At 49.5% G+C, this 23,194-nt stretch overlaps 1 protein-coding gene across 1 annotated transcript in view; it reads right to left on the bottom strand.

The window, feature by feature from the left end:
* Positions 1-23,194, bottom strand: part of LOC140410765 (glutathione hydrolase 5 proenzyme-like) — a 192,052-nt gene that overhangs the window by 129,321 nt on the left and 39,537 nt on the right. The window contains exons 2-4 of the mRNA XM_072499358.1: positions 9,129-9,259; positions 5,154-5,243; positions 3,326-3,527 (exon numbers count right to left, since the gene is read on the bottom strand). Of these exons, the coding sequence (XP_072355459.1) occupies positions 3,326-3,527; positions 5,154-5,243; positions 9,129-9,259 (423 nt within the window). The remainder of the gene's footprint in view (positions 1-3,325; positions 3,528-5,153; positions 5,244-9,128; positions 9,260-23,194) is intronic.

Here is a 23,194-nt window from a genome sequence, read left to right as displayed (position 1 = left end):
TTGGACACTAAGGGCAATTTATCATGGCCAATCCACCTAACCCGCACATCTTTGGGCTGTGGGAGGAAACCGGAGCACCCGGAGGAAACCCACGCAGACAGTGGAATCGAACCTGGGACCCCGGAGCTGTGAAGCAATTGTGCTACCCACAAGGCTACCGTGCTGCCCACAGCGGCACACTCTGAGGAGGAGTCAGTGGCTGAGTATGTATCCCGGTTGAGAGCTGTTGCCGAATATTGCGATTATGGGCCTGTTCTTGCGGATGTGCTTTGGGACCGTTTAATTTATGGGATCAACAATCGTGAAATCCAGAAGCGGCTTTTGGGAGAAGGCTCCGTAACTTTCCAACAAGCATTGCAAATCTCTCGCTCGCAGTAAAGTGCTGCCCGGGGAGTACAAGAACTACAGGGGATGGAAGTTAATGCCGAATGGCGCCCCCTCCTCCCCGCCTGACACCGCCCAGGACAAGTCGGCGGCAGGCCCTTGGCCTCAGACCCGGTGACTTGAAACCTCGACGGACACCTTCGTCAGATTTGGGCGAGGCTGACTGCGCACCATGGGAGAGGTGTGGCCACAGGAGTCACCAGCCGTTTCGCCCGCATCGCCGTGTGCACATGGCCCGTGCTGCCCGTCGGCCTCGTGCCTGGGCCCACCATACCAATGACCCGGAGAAGACTGCCAATGAATCGGACATGCTGCTCAACTGCCTGGCCGTGTCACATGTTGCTCCCATTTGGTTTCCAGTACGTGTCAATGGACACCTTCTCCACATGGAATTGGATACCTGTGCGGCTGTCTCTATGGTCCCTCGCAGCATGTTCGACAGCATCTACCTCGGGGTGAGTGAATTCACCTTAACCAATTTGGCAGGATCATCTGGCCTGTTTGTTTCATTGACTGGGCAGCACGGTGGCCCCGGTATTAAAGCCAGGTCGGATTATCCGCCTTTGCGGTGATTACGAATTAACCGTAAATACAGCTTCCCACCTAGCCTGCTACCGGCTTCTCCGCCTCAAAGACCTCTTTACCACATTGGCGGGAGGCTCAACTTTTACAAAGTTTGACATGAGCAATGCTTATCTGCAACTCAAGTTGCACAAGTTGGCAAGAAAAGTTGTCACCCAAAGTGATGAGGACTCGGATTCAATCCCGGCCCTGGTTCACCCTCCATGTGGAGTTTGCACATTCTCCCTGTGTGCAGGTGAGGTGGATTAGTCACGATAAATTGCCCCTTAATTGGAAAAAAATTAATTGGGCACTCTAAATCTATATTAAAAAAAAGAAAAAAAGAACATCTGTCACCATTAATACGCATAAAGGGTTGTACAAATATACCAGGCTACCATTTGGTGTTTCGTCCGAGTGCGCCATTTTTCAGCACCACATGGAGGGTGTTCTCCGTGGTCTTCTCCGTGTGCCAGTTTACCTCGATGACGTGCTCATCACAGGAGCGATGGAGGCCAAACCCTTCAAAAACCTGGAAGCTGTTCTGTGGCGTTTCTCAGAGTACGGTTTCTGTCTCCACAAAATGTGTCTTTAATGCAAAGGAGGTTGTTTACTTGGGGTACAGGGTTCACTGCGAGGGGGTCATAACACCTCAAGGCTGAGGCGAGTCCTGGACTCTCATGGTGGTATGAGGGGCGTCCAGTAACTGAAAAGGGATCGGACCAGCCGTCAGCTTCTTCTTGACTTGCATGAAGGATTGGACTGCTCGTTGGGCCAACCCGTTTGAGACTAGGTGATACAGGGCAGTCCGCATGGTTCGGATTCCGTTGGATCCCACGAATGACTTACAACTCCCTGTTGGTGATGGCGGCGCTGTTATCAGGTACCAGTTATGGGTATGCCATGGGTACTGAACCTGTGTCTGAGTCTGTCTACAGTGGCCTTCATGGTCACGGTCTGTACCTTGTGGACCTTGGGCCTCTTCAATTGAGCATCCACCATGACGAGGAACATCACAACCTGGAATGGGCCGGTGACCTCTATGTGGATGCAGGAGTAAGGTTTTCCAGGTCACTTTCAAAGGTGCATCGGAGCAGCAGGTGAGGCTTTCTGGAACTTCTGGCAAGAGCCGCAGCGCTGGGCTGCCTTCTCAATGTCTGGGTCTTTCCGGGCCACCAAATGTAACTGCGTGCAATTATCTTCAACATGGATACACCCAGGTGTCCACTATTTTTTATAATGCACCCGATTACTTTCATAGATCACACAAAAATTGGTGGTGTGGTAAATAGCAAGGAGGAAAGCCTTAGATTATAGGATGGTATAGATGGGCTGGTCAGATGGGCAGAATAATGACAAATGGAATTTAACCTTGAAAAGTGTGAGGTGATGAATTTTGGAAGGACTAACCAGGTCAGGAAATGAATGGTAGGACACTAGGAAGTACAGAGGACCGGAGGAACCTTTGGGTGCATGTCCATCGGTCATGCAACAGGACAGGTAGACGCGGTGGGTAAGAGGGCATATGGGACACTTGCCTTTATTCGTCAAGGCATAGAATATAAGGGTGGCACAGTGGTTATCACTGCTGCCTCACAGCACAAGGGACCCAGGTTCCATTCTGGCCTTGGGTAACTGGGAGTTTGAACGTTCTCCCCATGTCTGCGTGGGTTTCCTCCGGCGTGGAAGGAGGCTCCCAGCCGTAGAGGCTGGCCCGCCGATCGGTGGGCCCTGATCGCGGGCCAGGCCACATCGGAGCCCCCCCCCCCCCCCCCGGAGTCGGACGTCCCTCCCACCCGACAGGCTGCCCCCAGACCCTTCCACGCCGAGGTCCCGCTGGCTGAGAGCAGGTGTGAACGGCGCCGGTTGGACTCGGCTTTTTTACGACGGCCACTCGGTCCAGCCTGGGCCGAGAATCGGCAGGGGGGCCACTCTACCTACCGCTGCGCCAACCACGCCGGCGCCAATGGCGCCGATTCTCCGCCCTGCAGAGAATCGCATCCCGGCGTCAGGACGGCGTGGCACGAGTTGCGCCGGTCGCGGGGGTTCTCTGGCCCGGCCCCGGGCTGAGAGAATCCCGCCCCCTATGACTGAATCTGTCACTAAGCCTCTCCGCCGCTCCTTTCAGGCACTCTTAGACCTAGCTTTTAGTCTCCTTACAAGGTTACATGTCAAATTCTGTCTGATATTACCTCTGTGCCATGTTTTGGGGCAGCTTACTGTGTTAAAGGTGCTAGATGAATGCAAGTTGTTTTTATTACTGTCATTGCTGTTGTAAGATATTTGACCAAAATATTGGATTGTTATAAGATCACCCGGCTCAATGGTGTTTTGGAAACTAACTGCATTCACGCTTCTCGAGACAGGGCATTTTACTCACCGCAGTGTTGAATTCAGTATTTTCTCACAGAAGAATGGATACGTTACAAGCGACTTTAAATAATTTGGGATCGGGAATCCCCTTTCTGCAAGTTTAATTGAAGGTTCAAACAGTGATTTCCAGGGTAATTTCCCAAATTTCCGGTGTGCTTCCTTGTAACCTCGTAGTTCTCCCGGCACAGCAATCCACTGGGTACCTGGACCTGGGGCATAATTAACAAATATATGTATCACCCAAATGATTAACACATCAGTGACAAGCCAGCCTAGTTATTCATTCAAAGTAGCTGAGCTGAATCAAACAGAAGGGCCAGGGTGAGGAATTGTCCGGCCGTTCGCTGAAGGCGGGATCTCTGGACTCGCCGGCAACGCACTCCCGCCCGCAGGTTTACCGGTGGCTTCAATGGGAATTCCCAGTGAGACACGCGGCTGGGAGCCCGGAGAATCCCGTGCCTGGATGTCCGCATCCCTGCTCACCCTGCATCCCTCCCGTCCCACCTCTCCATCCTTTAGGGCGCTTCTTAAAACCTGCTTCTTTGTCCGAACATTCAGTCACCCTTTCTAATGCCTCCTCCTTTGGCTCAAACTCATTTTCATTTCAGATAACATTCCTGTGAAGCACCTTGGACTGTTTTGCTGTTATGGACATGATATAAATGCAAGTTGGTGTTGATATTGTAAGAAAGCTTAAGCTTCTCCCCCCAGTGACCCACCCGCCCCAGAATCTCAGAAGCTCACAGTGCAGAAGAGGCCCTTCAGCCCATCGAGTCTGCACTGACTCATGAAAAACACCTGACCGGTCTACCTAATTAATGCCATTGGCCAGCACTTGGCCCATAGCCTTTAATGTTGTGACGTGCCAAGTGCTCATCCAGGTACTTTTCAAAGGATGTGAGGCATCCCGCCTCTCCCACCCTCCCAGGCTGTGCATCCCAGATCGTCACCCCCCTCTGGGTGATAATGTTTTCCCTCAAATCCCCACTAAACGTCTTGCCCCTCACCTTGAACTTGTGACCCCTTGTAACTGACCCTTCAACTAAGAGGAACAGCTGCTCCCTATCCACCCTGTCCATGCCCCTCATAATCCTGTACACCTCAAAGCCGTTGATTTGCAAATCACCAAGGAGATGAGGAAAGGTGCAAGGAGATTCAGGTCGAGCATTAAGGGCAGTATGAACTGGTTAGGCTGAATGGTCTGTTTCTGTGCTGTCATTTTATTTTTGTGGGCACTGGAAGAACAGGGTGCTCGCAAAGGTAACCTACATCTCACAAGACTCTCTTCCACCCCCACTGCTTTCTTCCTCTCCATCACACTCACACCCTCAACCACCCCCATTTACTTCCCCCTGCTCTTCACTCTCACCCTTCTTCCCCTGCCACACCCCATCCCCATCTCACACCTTCCCTCTGCCCTTCCCTTCCTCCCCTGCCCCACCCTCATTCAGCCCAACCTACAACACGCCCCACCCTCCCACTTCAACCGACATCTTCCTCCCCTGCACCAACCTTCCGCCTCCCACCCCCCAACACTTGTCCTCTCCCTACTAATGCTCTGCCAACCCCCTCCGCCACCCACCGACCACCTTCCCGCCCATCTCCCTTTCCTTTCCTACCGTCGCACCCCCTTCCCCCCAGCTACCCATCACTGCCTGGAATGAGGTGATTTTGGGGGGAGATGGGGGGGCAGGGGGGAGGGGGGGGGGGGCAGGGGAGAGGGGGGAGGGGGGGCAGGGGGGAGGGGGGGGGCAGGGGGGAGGGGAGAGGGCCCTTCATCTAGAATCAACCTCATGCCTGTGTCAGCCACAGGTTTATATTCGCATTTTGTTTACCTGGTCTTGGATAAGGGCCGCATCCAGTGTGTGTACCTGCCGTCAGCTTCTGAGGGGCCTTCTCTCGGGCATTAATCACTGTCACACGGTCTGAGGGCAAGATGAAACACGTCACACACAGGACTCGCAGAGATGGGCTATGCACACAGTGGAACTGATCTTCTGCTGGGTAGTACAACAGGCAATAGCTTTTCACCCTCTCCCAGGTATCTCTCAGCTCAGCCATATTATAATTTTGGCTGCTGCTTTTATCCAGTGCCTTTTGGGGTACTTTTTTCTATTCCTCCAGTAGAAAAGGATCTTCGAACATGTGTGCAATACTGATTGTTAAGTGAAACTATATCGCCGTGGCACCACTATTTAGGGGTTGCAAGAATCTGTGAGTGATTTGGCTGCTGTAATTGGTTAAGCCTGCAGCGTGGCGCAGATTTTGCTGAATAAGAACCCAAAGTGGAACAATTTGCACTCAGTGTGTCACTGCAGTGAGGCAGCTTGGTATGACTTTTGGGATATTTGAGTGTCAGTGAAGAAAGGCAAGAAACCGACTGACAGTCAGTAAAATTAAACCTGTGCAGCAGAGGCGGAATCAACATCCACAACGACAGAGAGTTCCACAGGCATTAAAGAAAAAACAATGAAACACAAAAATCAACATAACCTTTGACTCCAACACGCAGACACCAAGTGCTGAGTTTTTCTTTGTTAATGATTCTGTTTCAGTCCTGAGCGATGTGAGCATTATTAATGGGATATTAATGCTGGAGATTGGAAAGTCCTTTCACCCGCCCCGTTCCATGCTGAGTTTGAGAATCTGACGCTGCCTGTGATACAACCATAGAATCAGAGAATTCCTACAGTGCAGAAGGAGGCCATTTGGCCCATCAGGTCTGCATCGGCCCTGTGAATTAGCATCCTACCTCGGCCCACTCCTCCAGCCTTTTCCTGTAACCCCATAACCCCACCTACATTTTGGACACGAAGTGGCAATTTAGTGTGGCCAATCCACCTAACCTGCACATCTTTGGACTGTGGGAGGAAACTGGAGCACCCGGAGGCAACCCACGCACACACGGGGAGAACGTTCAAACTCCACACAAACCATCACCACAGGCCGGAATCCAACCCGGGTCCCTGGCGCTGTGAGGCAGCAGTGCCACCCTGCCACCCCCGCTGTGAACCCAATCTTCACTCCATCTGCTGGGAGGGTTTGTTCCATTCCATATGTAAATGTAAGAATTTCAAGTCAAGAACTTAGTCTGAAAAATGCCTGCTCTCGTTTTGACTGTCCTGAATAGGGCTGGAAAATAGCCAGCTGGAAAGGAGAAAAGCTGAAACCAGTGAGGAGAAAACTTCTGGCAAAACTGAGTTGACTTCAGGCAGTTCATGTTTGAAGAACGTTTCCCACTGGAGGAATAGAAAAAGCCACCCAAAGAAGCAGGCAAGAAAGCAGCACGGTGGCGCAGTGGTTAGCACTGCTGCCTCACTACGCCGAGGTCCCAGTTTCAATCCCGGCTCTGGGTCACTGTCCGTGTGGAGTTTGCACATTCTCTCCGTGTTTGTGTGGGTTTCGTCCCCACACCCCAAAGCTGTGCAGGGTAGGTGGATTGGCCACGCTAAATTGCCCCTTAATTGGAAAAAATGAATTGGGTACTCTAAATTTATATATTTTTAAAAGAAGCCACAAAATTATAATATGGTCAAGCTCAGAGGTACTTGGGGCAGGGTGAAAAGCTATTGGATGGCCATGGCTGTGAATTGCCTCAGGACATTTAACCATCGCCCCTTGACATTCAATTACATTACTATCGCTGAATCCCCCACAATTAACATCCTGGGGTTACCATTGATCAGAAACAGAACTGGACTAGCCATATTAATTCTGTGGGGGGGGGGGGGGGGGTTTAAATTCATTCATAGGATGTGGGCTTCGTTGGTTCGGCCAGCATTTATTGCCCATCCCTAGTTGCCTTACAGAATGTGGTGGTGAGTTACCTTCTTGAACCTGCTGCAAGAGCAAGTCAGAGGCTAGGAATCCTGCAGCGAGTAACTCACCCCCAGAACCCCCCCCCCCTGCCCCCCCCCCCCCCCCAAAGCCTGTCCACCATTTACAAGGCACAAGTCAGGAGTGTGATGGAATACTCTCCAATTGCCTGGATGGGTGCAGCTCCAACAACACTGAAGTAAATTGACATCATCCGGGACAAAGCAGTCCTCTTGATTGGTACCCCATCCATTTATTTAAGCCTTCTATACATTTATTCCCTCCAACACTAGCACACAGTACCAGCAGTGTGTAACAACTACAAGGTGCACTGCAGGAATTCACCAAGGTTCCTTGGCCAACGCCTTCCAAACCCTGGGATCCAGGATTTTGTCCCAATGACAATGAAGGAACGACAATATATTTCCAAGTGAGGATAGATAGTGAGTGACTAGGAGGGAAACTTCCAGGTGGTGATGTTCCCATGTATCCCATGCATCTGCTGTCTTTGTCCTTCTCAAATCTAGATGGTAGCCGTCATGGGTTTGGAAGGTGCTCTCTAAACAGTCTTGGTGAGTTCCATGCTGGCTTTTATGCTCAATACTGACCTCCACCTTTATATTAGTCTACAAACCTTTTTTTCTATTACTTTCTCCCTTTGTGTAGTTTTCCCTTGAGCACGTTAAAAACTTTCATCTCAAAAGATAAATATTCCTTCTACATCACAAGATGCAGAAGCAAGACTGCGAAACATATTTTTTAAAGACAGGCTTTATTGTGTTGAGTTTTTATTTGAAGAAATATCTGGAAATCCTGAGCAGGTGCTGAACTCCAGCTACATCAGTATCAACTTCAACTTCATGAGGAATGTAAACAAAGAACAAAGAAAAGTACAGCACAGGAACAGGCCCTTCGGCCCTCCAAGCCCGCGCTGACCATGCTGCCCGTCTAACCTAAAATTTTCTACACTTCCAGGGTCCGTATCCCTCTATTCCCATCCTATTCATGTATTTGTCAAGATGCCCCTTAAATGTCACTATCGTCCCTGCTTCCACCACCTCCTCCGGTAGCGAGTTCCAGGCACCCACTACCCTCTGTGTAAAAAAACTTGCCTCGTACATCTACTCTAAACCTTGCCCCTCTCACCTTAAACCTATGCCCCCTAGTAATTGACCTCGCTACCCTGCGGAAAAGCCTCTGACTATCCACTCTGTCTATGCCCCTCAGAATTTTGTAGACCTCTATCAGGTCACCCCTCAACCTCCTTGAGTTTTCACTTTTTGTGCAGGCGTAATGGGACCCTATGTCTTTATCTCCAAGTTCCATTGGTCATGGGCATGGGCTTGACCAACCTAAAAAATCTAAACTGCACCCGTGACCTCCCTGGTAACGAGAACAAACCAAGTTTATTCAACCAGTCCTCATAGCTAATGCCCTCCATACCAGGCAACATTCTGGTAAATCTCTTCTGCACCCTCTCTAAAGCCTCCACATCCTTCTGGTAGCGTGGCGACCAGAATTGAACACTATACTCCAAGTGTGGCCTAACTAAGGTTCTATACAGCTGCAACATGACTTGCCAATTTTTATACTCAATGCCCCGACCAATGAAGGCAAGCATGCCGTATGCTTTCTTGACTACCTTCTCCACATGTGTTGCCCCTTTCAGTGACCTGTGGACCTGTACACCTAGATCTCTCTGACTGTCAATACTCTTGAGGGTTCTACCATTCACTGTATATTCTGTACCTGTATTAGACCTTCCAAAATGCATTACCTCACATTTGTCCGGATTAAACTCCATCTGCCATTTCTCCGCCCAAGTCTCCAAACAATCTAAATCCTGTTGTATCCTCTGACAGTCCTCATCGCTATCCGCAATTCCACCAACCTTTGTGTCGTCCGCAAACTTACTAAGCATTAGGCCCATGAAACAGGCACCCCCTTTGTGCATCTACAGCATATCCTTCAACATAATAGTTGACAGAAATTACCTTTTGATGCATCATAAATGGTGAAAATGGATCCTCCACCAATACCCATACTTTGAGGGTTGATGAGAGAGGTACACAGCAGTGCAGCAATCGCACCATCAACAGCTGATCCACCAGCCACCAGGATGTCTCTGGAACAATAAACAGGAAGAATGTGTCACATGTAGATAAGTCAGACAAACTCAAAGACGGCTGCCAATAATATCAGTGTAACAATACGGTGTACCATTGGGGGAGGGACAGAATTAATGACCATGCCCGTTGTAGATCCATTTTGATTTTCTTCCATGCGCTAGACCTGGGCAATCTGACAGAAAATAACAATAACAGGAAACTCTGCTTGCGATGTTGACCCCTGATACTGGCAATAGTAATTTTTCACCCGTATCTTAATTTATTTCAGTGGGTATTCCCTATGGCCGGGGTGCCCCTCCCCCGAGCAAGTGAAAAAAGATTTGAAATGATTCAAAATTCATGTCATTGAACTAAAACTAGTTGTAGTATGCACGCCAAGCGAATATACATGAAACAGCGAATAGGATGCAATCTTTGCTCTTTTATTTACTGCACACCATACTCCACCTCCCGAAAGTTCTCCCTCCTCGAACTGCACCCGGGCGGGGTTTTTATACTGTGAGGGCTCACCTGATTACAGAGGGAGCACTGCCCCTTTACCAGGGAGGTCACGGGTGCAGTTTAGCTTTTTTAGGTTGGTCAATCCCATGCTCATGACCAACGGGACTTGGAGATGAAGACATAGGGTCCCTTTGCGCCTGCACAAAAAGTGAAAACTCAAAATGGCAGCAAAAGCCCTGGGAGAAGCGAGAGAGCCAGGGAGAGGGAAAGAGGACAGGGAGAAGTTAAAAACTAAGTTCCCAGTAAGGGAAGAAGGCAGAGAAAAATGGAGGTCAGCCTCAAAAAATGTTTTCAAGTCCAGGGGCGTGCCACGACACTTAAAAGGTTGGGAACCACTGCCCAATGGTTCTTTACACATCACTAAAGATCACAGTGGTGAAAACTGCTGTTTAATGCTCTGCACTAATAGCTTTTTTTGCTGCTTAATAAATGAACATTCCCACCAAACCAGAAAAAATGTAACAGTTTGAGAACTAACAAAAACAGAAAGCATTGGGAATATTCAACATGTTTGGCAGCACCTGTGGAGAGGAACACAGAGTTGGCAGATTTTCAGAATGGAGGCAGGAAATTGGAGTCGGAAATTTTCCCAACCTTGTGACCCTGCCCTGCCTCCGTCCCGGGATCAGAGGCCAGTGCACTTATCTGGTGGAAATGGAAACTGCCTGGAGTCAGGCTGAGGCGGAAACGAGGGTGGTTAAAAAGCCTGTCCCCATCGACAGAGAGAATGGCCCAGTGCTACAGTGTGAAGCCTCCCAACGGTCACTTTATTTTAAAATATAAATTTAAAGTACCCAATTCTTTTTTACCCAATTAAGGGACAATTTAGCATGACTACTGCCCCACCATGCTGCCCCCCCCCAACGGTCACTTTCTACCCCCCCTTACTACCTACCACTCCCCTCATCTCCCTACCCCTACCTTCTCCTTACTCCCCACAATCTCTTAACCCCTCAAACACCCTTACGCTCCCTTACCCACTCACATCCCGCCCCCACTTACTCCCATCAACCCTTTACCACCCTTATCCGCTACAACCCACTTTCCCTGTATCCACTATAAACAGAACTCATGTGCCCTATAATTACAATTGGAAGTCTCTGAATAGCTCATAAATCTGTGAAAATAAATAAACATTATTTAGAAGTCACTTAAAAATCATCAACCTCTTCAGAAGCTTGGAGATCTGCTAAGGTAAACACAATCACATTCATCCGAAAGCTGTTAATAATAATAATCGCTTATTGTCACAAGTAGGCTTCAATGAAGTTACAGCGAAAAGCCCCTAGTCATCACATTCCGGCGCCTGTTCGGGGAGGCCGGTACTGGAATTGAACCCATGCTGCTGGCCTTGTTCTGCATTACAAGCCAGCTGTTTAGCCCACTATGCTAAACCAGCCCCTGGTGAGCTGAATCCATTAGTGTTTTAGAAGTAGGCCAAGCCATCAAACTGACATTCCTCTGCACAACTATGTAAGCTAACCCTGTTGAGCAGAATCCATCTGAAGGCAGCTAAAAGCTCATACATCTGTCGTAGCTTTGAAACAGCAAAATAGATGGTTGTACTGAAATTTAGGGAAATAGTGAAAGCAATGGGGACAGTTCACATGGTAGACTCTGAAATTCAAACTGGACTAACCTTTCAACAATGTCCAATGCAAATTTATATAATATATAAAAATCAACATAAATAAGTGCCTATCAGGGTGGTAGAGGATCCTCACAATATTTAAGAAGCATTTAGATGAGCACTTGAAACACCTTAGCAAACAAAGCTATGGACTAAGTACTGGAAACTGGGATTAGAATATAAAGGTGCCTGATGGCTGGTGCAGACATGATGGGAAGAATGGCCTCTTTATGTGCTGTTAAACTTGATGACTCAACAATAGAATTAAGTCATTTTTTCTCAATTAAGGGACAATTTAGTGTGGCCAATCCACCTACCCTGCATATCTTTGGGTTGCGGGGGTGAGACCCACACAGACACGGGGAAAATGTGCAAACTCCACACGGACAGTGACCCGGGGCCGGGATTGAACCCAGATTCTCGGCGCCGTGGGGCAGCACTGCTAAATACTGCGCCACCGTGCCGGGAATTCGGTCATTATTTAAAACACATTAAGGATGGCAGGACAGGTGATGCAGCACGTGGGAGCTCTGGGATAACATTGTGATTCAGGTCAAAGAAATCTGCAGTAATGTTTGTGGCTCGAAGAATGTGGGCTCAGAGTCATTGAGTTGGAGGCTGCGCTGCAGACACTGTGACATCAGGGAGGGGGAAGTTATCAAGATGCCTTTTAACAGAGTCATTCACACCACTTAGGGAAGGGTCTTTTGATTAGAACAGTGGTGAGGGACAGGAGGGTGTGACTGCAAGTGAGGTACATAGGATGATTCAGAGTGCAGGGGGATCAACCTTTGGAATTGTCCAATAGTATTGAGGTTTTCTCAAATTGGTTGGATGAAAGTAAGGGCTGCAGGGTGGATGAACTGACTGAACATGGCACCTTGGTACAGAGTATGAATCACAAGATGTTGTGCATGAGTCACAAAAGGTTAGTACGCATATCCAGCATATAATCAAGAAGACTAATTATGAATGAAATTGAACATAGAAGTAAGGAAGTTATGCTTCAGTTATACAGGGCATTGTGAGACCACAATGTCATAGTTATAAAGTGAAAAATGCACCAAATTATATCTGGAAATGTTAGACTGTAAAAACCTGAGATTTTTTTAATACACACACATGCTGCTGGCTGATTCTCTCAGAAACAATGGAACCCACTCTGTTACCAAACAAGGTGTTCTAAAAAACATCCAGGAACATATTGCTATCTCCAGTGGAGACAATGGGACATAATGGCCAACTCAGCACAGCGCTTGAATCGCTGGCTTTTAAAGCAGACCAAGGCAGGCCAGCAGCACGGTTCAATTCCCGTACCAGCCTCCCTGAACAGGCGCCGGAATGTGGCGACTAGGGGCTTTTCACAGTAACTTCATTTGAAGCCTACTTGTGACAATAAGCCATTTTCATTCATCAAGAGATTCCCTGTGTAATGCCCAGATGGATTTGTGGATCCACCTTCTCATTTGGAATATGTAAAGCTGCCCCAATGGCCTGTCTGTCTGTGCTCTGTGAGAAAAAGTGCTGGAGGTTTGACACAGCACACACACAGTGTACCCACAAATAACTATTTTGCATGTATGTTGCAATCTATCTCTGATTGTGGAAGTCAGCCAAGTCTGCAGAGTTCACAGCTGTAAAGAGAACTGGGAAGCTACTCCTCCAAACCACTTATTCGACTGAGTCATCACTATTGCAACCTCGAAACTGACTATTCGCCCAATGAATTCACTGGATTCTTGAATCGCTCAGCCACAACGCTCAATCATTACTCTTCACGAGTCAAGCACTGTTCTGTCGAGCTTGTTTGAACTCAATGCTCCCTTCTAATCTGTCTAAATGTATATGCATGTGTTTTGCCATTTCCTTACCTTTAGTAATTAATAAGCTCACTCTTTCTTTGGCATCTTTTAAAACATAACTATTGGAGCTGGGAAAAATATAACTGTGAAAAGAGATGCTTTTTAGGTTAAATCATGTTTGGACCATTAGAGCAAAATGAATATAGACAGGGAGCCAGTTCATTCTTCCTCACCTGGCACATAACAATTTGGGTGGGTCATAGCAAATTGGACACGGGCAATATTCTCCGACCTCCCAGCCGCATGTTTCTCGGCAGGCGGCGCACGTTTGCTGGAGGCGGGATATTTGCTCCCGCCTCTGTCATTGGGAATTCCCATTGAAGCCACCCCATGCTGGCGGGAAACCCGTGGGCTGGGGTGTACTGCCGGAGGGACCAGAGTATCCCAAATGTCAGAGAATACCAGCCAACATCTCCAACATTGGGCGCGATTCTCCGAGCTCCGCGCCGGGCCGGAGAATTGCCGCAACCACACCACGATGCCGGCGCGTGATTCTCCGAGTTGCGGAGAATCGGCGCCATTTGTACCACCGCGTTTGACGCGGCGCCGGCCGCGGGCCGCTGGAATCGGATGGGCCGAGCGGCCGCCCGGAAAAAGGTCTGTGACCTTCCATTGGAACTCAGAAAAAACCCCCTGAAAAAAACAGCCTTGAAAATAGGTCAATGGCATGTGGCCTTAGTGTGTGGGGAATGTTTGTCAGAACGTGTGCTTACAGGTACAACCACTATTCCATCACTAACATTGGAGAAGGGTGTTCCTCATTTCCTGTGGTGAAATGAGAGGTTACGAAATCCAATAGTTAATTGTTCAAAGAGGATTTCTGCCATCTCTTATCCCCGTTCACATCCATAGAATCCAGAGAATTCCTACAGTGCAGAAGGAGGCCTTCGGCTCATCGGCAATGCACCCACCCTCCAAACGAGCACCCCATCTAGGCCAGCACCCCGTAACCCCACCTAACCTGCACATCTTTGGACTGTGGAAGGAAACCGGTGCACCAGAGGAAAGCCATGCATCTATTTGCATCTTGACAAATACATGACTAGGGTGGGAATAGAGGGATACGGACACCGGAAGTGCAGCAGATTTTAGTTTCGACGGGCAGCATGGTCGGCACAGGCCTGGAGGGCCGGAGGGCCTGTTCCTGTGCTGTACTTTTCTTTGCTCTTTGTTCTTCGAAAGTGCAAACTCCATACAGTCACCCGGAACGTGGGTAATCGCTGGCTTTTAAAGCAGACCAAGGCAGGCCAGCAGCACGGTTCAATTCCCGTACCAGCCTCCCCGAACAGGCGCTGGAATGTAGCGACTAGGGGCTTTTCACGGTAACTTCATTTGAAGCCTACTTGTGACAATAAGCGATTTTCATTTCATTTCATTGCGCTGCGTGGCAGCAGTGCTAACCACTGTGCCACCATCATCACCCTTTCCTTTCTCCTTTGTTTTGACCTTGGTTCTGTTACTCCAAAGAGATGAGTGATGCTGCAAACATTCTGTCAGTACACTTGCAGGAATAAATTCAAATTTAGTTAAATGCTTTAAATGGAAAATAAGGACAGGTAGAGAAAAAACAGAAAGCAGACTTGCATTTGTATAGCATAGCATTTTTCATGATTCCCCAAAGCACCTGACAGTCAAAAAAGTACTTTCAAGGTGATGAATAAACTCTGGTTGACTAAACTCGGTTTGTTCTCACTGGAACAACGAAGGTTGAGGGGCGACCTGATAGAGGTATACAAAATTATGAGGGGCATAGACAGAGTGGATAGTCAGAGACTTTTTCCCAGGGTAGAGGGGTCAATTACTAGGGGGCATAGGTTTAAGGTGCGAGGGGCAAGGTTTAGAGGAGATGTACGAGGCAAGTTATTTACACCGAGGGTAGTGGGTGCCTGGAACTCGCTGCCGGAGGAGGTGGTGGAAGCAGGGACGATAGTGATGTTTAAGGGGCATCTTGACAAATACATGAATAGGATGGGAATAGAGGGATACGGACCCCGGAAGTGTAGAAGATTTTAGTTTAGACGGGCAGCATGGTCGGCGCAGGCTTGGAGGGCCGAAGGGTCTGTTCCTGTGCTGTACTTTGTTCTTCGATCTTTGATGTTTAATCATTGTTGTAATGTCGGTAATACAGCAGCTAATCTGTGCACAGCAAGTTCCTACAAAAAGAAATGATGCAATGACCAGGGCCGAAATTCTCCAGCCGTTGGAATTCTGTGTTCCCATCAGTCACGCACCCCTGCCCATAGGTTTCCCGGCGGTGTGGGGTGTAATGATATGTAGAATATCATTTGTGTATAATTTAATAACCGAACTGTAAGTTAGGATAGATGCCTTATGAATAGACTGAGATTCTAGCATCTGACCACAGGTGGCATGGTGACAGAAGTAGGTCACTAGAAGACAGGCCTCATGGTGATAGGATGTAATCACTTGAACAACAGACAGATAGGGGACAGAACCTGGCCAGCTGCACTCGGTGAATCGCCGTGGGGTCCTCTTTCAATGGCCCCCGACCGGCACCACGTCGACCCCGTGCGCCCAATTGGCGGCGATTCTCCGGTCGCAGGAGCAGCGTCAGACCCGATCTCGGGTTTGACGCCCATTCCCCGGCCCCGCGCCGATCGCAATTTTGGCGCGGTGGCTCGGAGAATCCCGCACAAGGAATCTGGACAACAAGCACAGAGCACAGTCACATATCGAGCAGCTCCTGAGACAATACTTATTAATAAGAATTAACCATAGTTATTTATATTTAGCCATAATATCCAACTGCAATCTATCATCATTGAAACCCTTTCGTGATTTAGAAATAATTAATAAACAGTTTTGTTAATTTACAAAGCCATATGTTCTCTGAGCACTACAACCACAAAGACCTGGCCAGCCGTGCAGTCAGAGAACATTACATAGGGCGGCTTCAATGGGAAATCCCATTGACAAGTGGCTGGAGCAGAGAATCCTACCACCAGTGAACAGCGCAGCGTCGAGAAACACACGGCAGGGGGACCGGAGAATCCCAGCCCAGATGTTTTAGTGATGTTGGTTGAGGGATAAATATTGGCAAGGCAGAAATGCCCTCTGATTCTTTGAAGAGGGCACACAGGCTGGAAATCTGCGGCAGCTCGCTGGTGGTGGATTCTCTGGTGCTGCAGGCAGCGTGCCCATGCCTGGGAGTTTCCTAGCGGCGTGGAGTGGCTTCAATGGGATTGGAAGATCTCCAGGTGGGAACGACGGGAACATTCCAGCCCTTGTTGCCAACATTAGAACAGTAACAAAGTTTCTGCAAAGTATTGGACATTTAACAGAGGTGGGATTCAATCCCACGCCTCCACAAACATTGCCAATTTTAATTCAGTGCGTTTGATCACCTGTCAATGCCCTGAGGCCTGAAATGCACAGTATAAATGCAAATTATTTTTCTTGTTAAATCAGTCAGATAAGGTAGGAAGGCAAAATCTCACCATCTCATTCAGTGTAGTGTTTACGATATTTTAACTTCTATACATACACAGGAATGATATATCCATAAACTCTGGCCTGCCTGTCCCTCATGCTCAACCTTTCACACACCTTTACTTTCTGCTATTTGAGATTAAATGTTTCAGGAGACCTTTGCTTCTACTTCATGGCTGGCAAGGACCAGCTGTTCAGAGCATGCTATCCATCTCAGGCACTATTCATTTAGAAGATTTTATTCAACATCTTAAAGCCTTGCTCCCTACTCTATGGTTCATCTAATAATGAAGCAGGATATAACACTAGGGATCAAGCCAACAATACTGTATGTAGCAGGACCCGAGTACTGCATTGGTAGTGTTGGCCTGGATTTATGCTCAGGTCTCTACAGGGATAATCTTTCCTGGGCTTAGTCGTCTTTCCCTGTCCCAAACTCTTTTCTTTCACTTTCTGTAAATAACAAAAATCCCCCTCATGTGACTGCTTAAAGGAGCCAACTTTTTACCTGACTGATCTCATCAACATTGCATGAGGAGCCGAAGTCCAGCTGATTACACACCCTGCCTTTTGCTCAAGATGGAAACGTCCCCAGGGCAGACATTGTCATGATATTCAGATAAACATCATGGTGCAAACGCACACACACACACTGATGGACAGATCAACGGACCAATCAACACACACGCAACATCACAGCCAATCACGAGCAAGGGCACACGCACTATAAATCGGGGAATACCACAGTTCCCGCTGATTCCAGCAGGAGACAGTTCAGGGCACAGAGCTCACAATGTGCCACTCAGACATTCACCATGTGCTGAGTGCCTCTCCAAGATAGTGTTAGGGCTGGGTCCACAGGTTAACGGGTAAAGTACGAACCACAGTCATAAGTTAACAGATGTTGTTATTGATAGTAATAAAACAGAGTTGTACCATCTGCAACCGTATTGGTTTGTCTGTGTAGCAGAGCACCCAACACGACATAGTACCAGGATTGGAACCCAGCAATTGAGAGACCTACCTACCCATCCTCAGGAATCCGCCATCCTGCGCCATGGACACCGTCAGCCCGCCGCAGCCGCTCCAAATCTCTTCAAACCTCGGCGTCAACTGGAGGCTGTTTAAACAGCGCTTCCAGTTCTTCCTAGAAGCCACAGAAAGGGAGAATGCTTTGGACACCAGGAAAATCGCCCTCCTCCTCTCCACGGCAGGGCAACGCGCCATCCAGATCTACAACTCCCTGGTGTTCGCGGAAGGTGAGGACAAGACGAAGTACAAGACGGTCCTTCTTAAACTCGAGCAACACTTCAGCGTCGAGGTAAATGAGAGCTTTGAGAGGTACCTCTTCCAGCAGCGCCTGCAGGGTAAGGATGAGCCTTTTCAATCTTTCCTGACACACCTCCGTATCCTCGCGCAGTCCTGCGGCTATGAGGCCACCTCCGATTCCATGATTCGGGACCAGATAGTTTTTGGGGTCACCTCGGGCACCCTACGCCAGCAGCTCCTCAAAATTAAGAGCCTCACCTTAGCCACCGCCATCGAAGCCTGCGTCCTCCATGAAAACGCGACCAGCCGGTACTCCCAATTCCAGGCGGCCGAATCGGCACGGCAGGGGTCCTACGAGGCCGAGCAGGTCCAGTCGATTGAGTTCCTCCCGGCCCACAGCCCGGACGAGGGCGGCCATTTTGCACGCTTTCCGTGGCCTCCCGCGCTTGTACGCGCCAAAAGAGACGTCGGCGCAGAGGGACGCAACGCGCAGGCGCGCTCTACGCAGGACCGAACTGCGCATGCGCGATGGCGCAACGAACGCCATGACGTCACGATGTGCGGCAACTGTGGATCCGTACATTTAAAGCGGCAATGTCCAGCAAAGAATCGACAATGCCTCCGCTGTGGCAAGATGGGCCACTACGCTGCCTACTGTCGAGCAGCTCAACCTGTCAACGCTCCCCAATTCCGCCAGCATCGCAGGGACGTGCGGGCCATTCAGCCTCCATACGCCGAGTCATACCCTGACGATGTACAGACCGGTGATACCGACGACAGGAATCGGATGTCCCCAAGTAGGACCCACCAGCCGATGCCAGTGAACAGCGTTAATCCGGGTGATGAATGGTGTGCCACCCTAATGGTCAACCGATCACCAATCACATTCCGTTAGACACTGGTGCCTCCGCCAACCTTATTGCATGGTCAGCCTTCTATGCCTTGAAGGTCAGACCACCGATTCGGCCATCCCGCTGTCAGATGATCGATTACAGCGGAAATGTTATCCCGGCCATGGGATCCTGCCAGCTCAAGGTTACACACAATGCATACACAGCCACACTGTCCTTTGAGATAGTTGGATCATCGAAGGACTCCATGCTAGGCGCACAGGCGTGCAAGGTTCTCCACCTCGTTCAGCGGGTACACACTCTGTCTCCAGAAGGCACGTCCGACTTCCCGGATGCAGAATTTAGGGCACAGCTCCACTCGCTCCTCGCCCACAACCAGGAGGCTTTCGAGGGCATGGGCACACTGCCCTACACTTACAGAATACAGCTCAAACCAGACGCCACCCCGGTCATTCACGCACCTTGTAGAGTCCCAGCACCACTCAAGGACCGCCTCAAGCAGCAGCTGCAGGATCTCCAGGACCAAGGAGTGCTTTCCCGGGTCACGGAGCCCACGCCATGGGTGAGCTCCATGGTGTGCGTTAAAAAGCCCTCTGGCGAACTCCGGATCTGCATCGACCCGAAAGACCTGAACAACAACATCATGAGGGAACACTACCCCATACCCAAACGGGAAGAGATCACGAGCGAAATGGCCCGGGCTAAAATTTTTACAAAGCTTGATGCCTCAAAGGATTTTTGGCAGATTCAACTGGATCATTCCAGCAAGAAGTTGTGCACCTTCAGCACTCCCTTTGGCAGGTTCTGCTACAACAGAATGCCGTTGGCATAATCTCGGCATCCGAGGTATTTCATAGAATCATGGAACAGATGATGGAGGGCATTGAAGGGGTGTGCGTCTATGTTGACGACGTCATCATCTGGTCCACCACACCACAGGAGCACATCAGTCGTCTCCAGCGCGTCTTTGCTCGGATACGAGAACACGGCCTGCGCCTCAACCGAGCCAAGTGTTCTTTTGGCCAAACTGAGCTAAAGTTTCTGGGGGACCACATATCCCAGTCGGGAGTGTGTCCAAATGCAGACAAGGTCAGCGCCATTACAGCCATGCTGCAGCCGGCAGACAAGAAGGCAGTGCTACGCTTTCTCGGGATGGTCAACTTCCTGGGGAAGTTCATTCTCAACCTTGCCTCCCACACAACGGCTCTTCGCCACCTCGTCAAGAAGTCCACGGAGTTCCAGTGGCAGCACACACACCAGCAGGAATGGGAGGAGCTCAAGATTAAGCTCACCACAGCCCCGGTATTGGCGTTCTTCGACGCCTCTCGAGATATGAAGATCTCGACTGATGCCAGCCAGTCCGGCATTAGGGCGGTACCCCTGCAACGGGACGACACGGCATCATGGGCCCCGGTCGCCTATGCCTCGCGGGCCATGATCCCCACAGAACAGCGCTATGCACAGATCGAGAAGGAGTGCCTGGGTTTGTTAACCGGCATAGATACGTTCCACGACTACGTGTATGGTCTCCCTCAGTTCACCATGGAAACCGACCATCGCCCTCTGGTCAGCATCATACAAAAGGACCTGAATGAGATGACCCCTCGCCTCCAGCACATTCTGCTCAAGCTCCGGAGGTACGACTTCCAACTGGTCTACACCCCGGGAAAGGACCACATCATCGCGGATGCGCTGTCCAGAGCAGTGAGCACACCGCCCGATTCGGAGGGGTTTGTATGTCAGGTCGAAGCGCATGTGGCCTTCACATCGGCCAATCTGCCAGCTGACGGTTCAAGTCTGACCCGTATTCGCCGGGAGACTGCGGCTGACCCCCTTCTACAACGTGTGATGCGCCACATGACGGGAGGGTGGCTCAAAGGACAGTGCCCACAATTCTACAATGTCCGGGACGACTTGGCCGTCATTGACGGTGTCCTCCTAAGGTTGGACCAGATTGTGATTCCACACAGCATGCACAGGCTGGTCCTCGAACAATTACACGAAGGCCATCTCGGGGTTGCGAAGTGCAGGCAGAGGGCCCGAGAAGCTGTGTACTGGCCGGGCATCAGCGACGACGTTGCCAACGGTGCTCAACTGCCCCACCTGCCAAAGGTTTCAGTCGGCGCAACCCCCTGAGACGCTTCAGCCCCATGAGTTGGTAACGTCCCCCTGGCGGAGGTGGGTGTGGACCTTTTTCATGCGCTTGGCAGGGACTACATCATCATCATAGATTATTTTTCGAATTATCCAGAGGTCATACGCCTGCACAATTTGACATCGTCCGCTGTCATCTGGGCATGCAAAGAAACCTTCGCTCGCCATGGCATTCCGCTTATGTCATGGCGGACAATGGGCCCTGTTTTGCAAGCCAAGAATGGTCTTCTTTTGCTGCTTCGTATGGCTTCACACACGTGACGTCCAGCCCTCTGCATCCCCAGTCAAATGGCAAGGCGGAAAAGGGAGTCCATATCGTCAAGCGGCTCCTCTGCAAGGCTGCTGATGCCGGATCGGATTTCTGTTTAGCCCTGCTGGCCTATCACTCAGCCCCACTATCCACTGGCCTCTCACCAGCCCAGCTGTTGATGGGTTGCGCCCTCAGAACCACTGTGCCATCCATTCTTGTTCCTACACCCGACCATGCTCCAGTACTGCAAAGGATGCGACAGCAGCGTGATCAGCAGAAGGTGGCACATGACACTCGGGCAACTGATCTTCCTGCCTTGGCGCCTGGAGACAACGTCCGCATCCACCTACCGGAGGGTGGCTGGTCGGCAACTGCCGAAGTTTTTCGACGCGTGGCTCCCAGCTCGTTCCTGGTTCGCACGCCCTCCTGTTATTCCTGATGTCGAATTCGTGGAGCTTCCTGCCACCATGCCCATTCCTCTGCCGCCTGCGGCCAGGCCCATTCCTCAGCCGGTGGATCCTGACCCACCCTTGAGGCGGTCAACCCGTATTCGTCGCCCACCTAGGCTGGACTTATGAGCCTGTTTGAACATTGGACTCACTAAAGTGTTATGCCACAATGTTAATATGTTTCTCTTTTTGTCGTTACAGGAGTTCGATTTTGATGTTTGATGATTACACTTGTTTTGTTTATGGTACAACCTCGTTGCTATGTTGCACCTGACACCTTCCTATGTATATAGTTTAGCCTCATGTACATGTTGTAGATATTGCACACACACATTCAGCTGCACTCAGTACACATCTATATTTATTACCACATAGGCACATATTCTTGTAAAAAAAGGGTGATTTCATGATATTCAGATAAACATCATGGTGCAATCACACACACACTGATGGACAGATCAACGGACCAATCAACACACACACAACGTCACAGCCAATCACAAGCAAGAGCACACGCACTATAAAACAGGGAAGACCACAGTTCCCGCTGATTCCAGCAGGAGACAGCTCAGGGCACTGAGCTCACAGCGTGCCACTCAGACATAGACCATGTGCTGAGTGCCTCTCTAAGATAGTGTTAGGGCTGGGTCCACAGGTTAAAGGGTAAAGAACGAACCACAGTCATAAGTTAACAGATGTTGTTATTGATAGTAATAAAACAGAATTGTACCATCTGCAACCGTGTTGGTTCGTCTATATAGCGGAACACCCAACATGACAGACATCATAGAAAAGGGCCTTTTTAATAAAGTTGGATAAAGTTGGTTCCAAAGCTGATCAAACTGATCACAGTGCTGAGCACGTAAAACTAGAATTTTCCCTCATTTCTCCTGCCAGCTTTCTGGAGGGAACTGATTTGTCTACGCAATGAAGGTTTGGGGAGTCACTGTACAGTGGCTACATTGCCCAGGTGCTCATTCATTCTTCAGCTGGCAAATCAGAGAGTGAGAATCAGCTGCCTGTTCAACTGTGGAGGGCATCGCAGGTAAGCCCAACCTGTTCTCGAGCCATGTCCAAACACTTTTCCAGAAAGAGGTCAGTGGAGAACATTTGGGAACAGTTGTGAGCTTGAAAGAAAATGAAACAAAGTATTTTATAAAGCACCGTTCATAAACCCAGTACATCCTAAATGCCTTCAGCCAATGAAGTATTTTCTGAAGTTTTTTTAAAAATTCATTTTTTTTACAGGGCTTTGCTGGTGAGACCATCATTTGTTGCCCATCACTAATTGCCCTTGAGAAGATGGTGGTGAGCTGCCTTCTTGAACTGCTGCCATCCATGTGGCGTCAGTCCTGTAATATCGGCCACACAGCAAACTCACGAAAACAGCAATGTAATTTGAAGGACTCCGAGGAGACTGGCAGTGAATGAGCATAGATTTATTTACGTTATTTACAAAGGTCTGCATAACGCAGCATATCGCTCTCAGTACAATCCTAGCTGGGAGTACGAACC

Source organism: Scyliorhinus torazame, chromosome 1 (genome assembly GCF_047496885.1).
Source record: "Scyliorhinus torazame isolate Kashiwa2021f chromosome 1, sScyTor2.1, whole genome shotgun sequence".
Lineage (NCBI taxonomy): Eukaryota > Metazoa > Chordata > Chondrichthyes > Carcharhiniformes > Scyliorhinidae > Scyliorhinus > Scyliorhinus torazame.
This window is presented reverse-complemented; position numbering and strand designations above follow the sequence as displayed.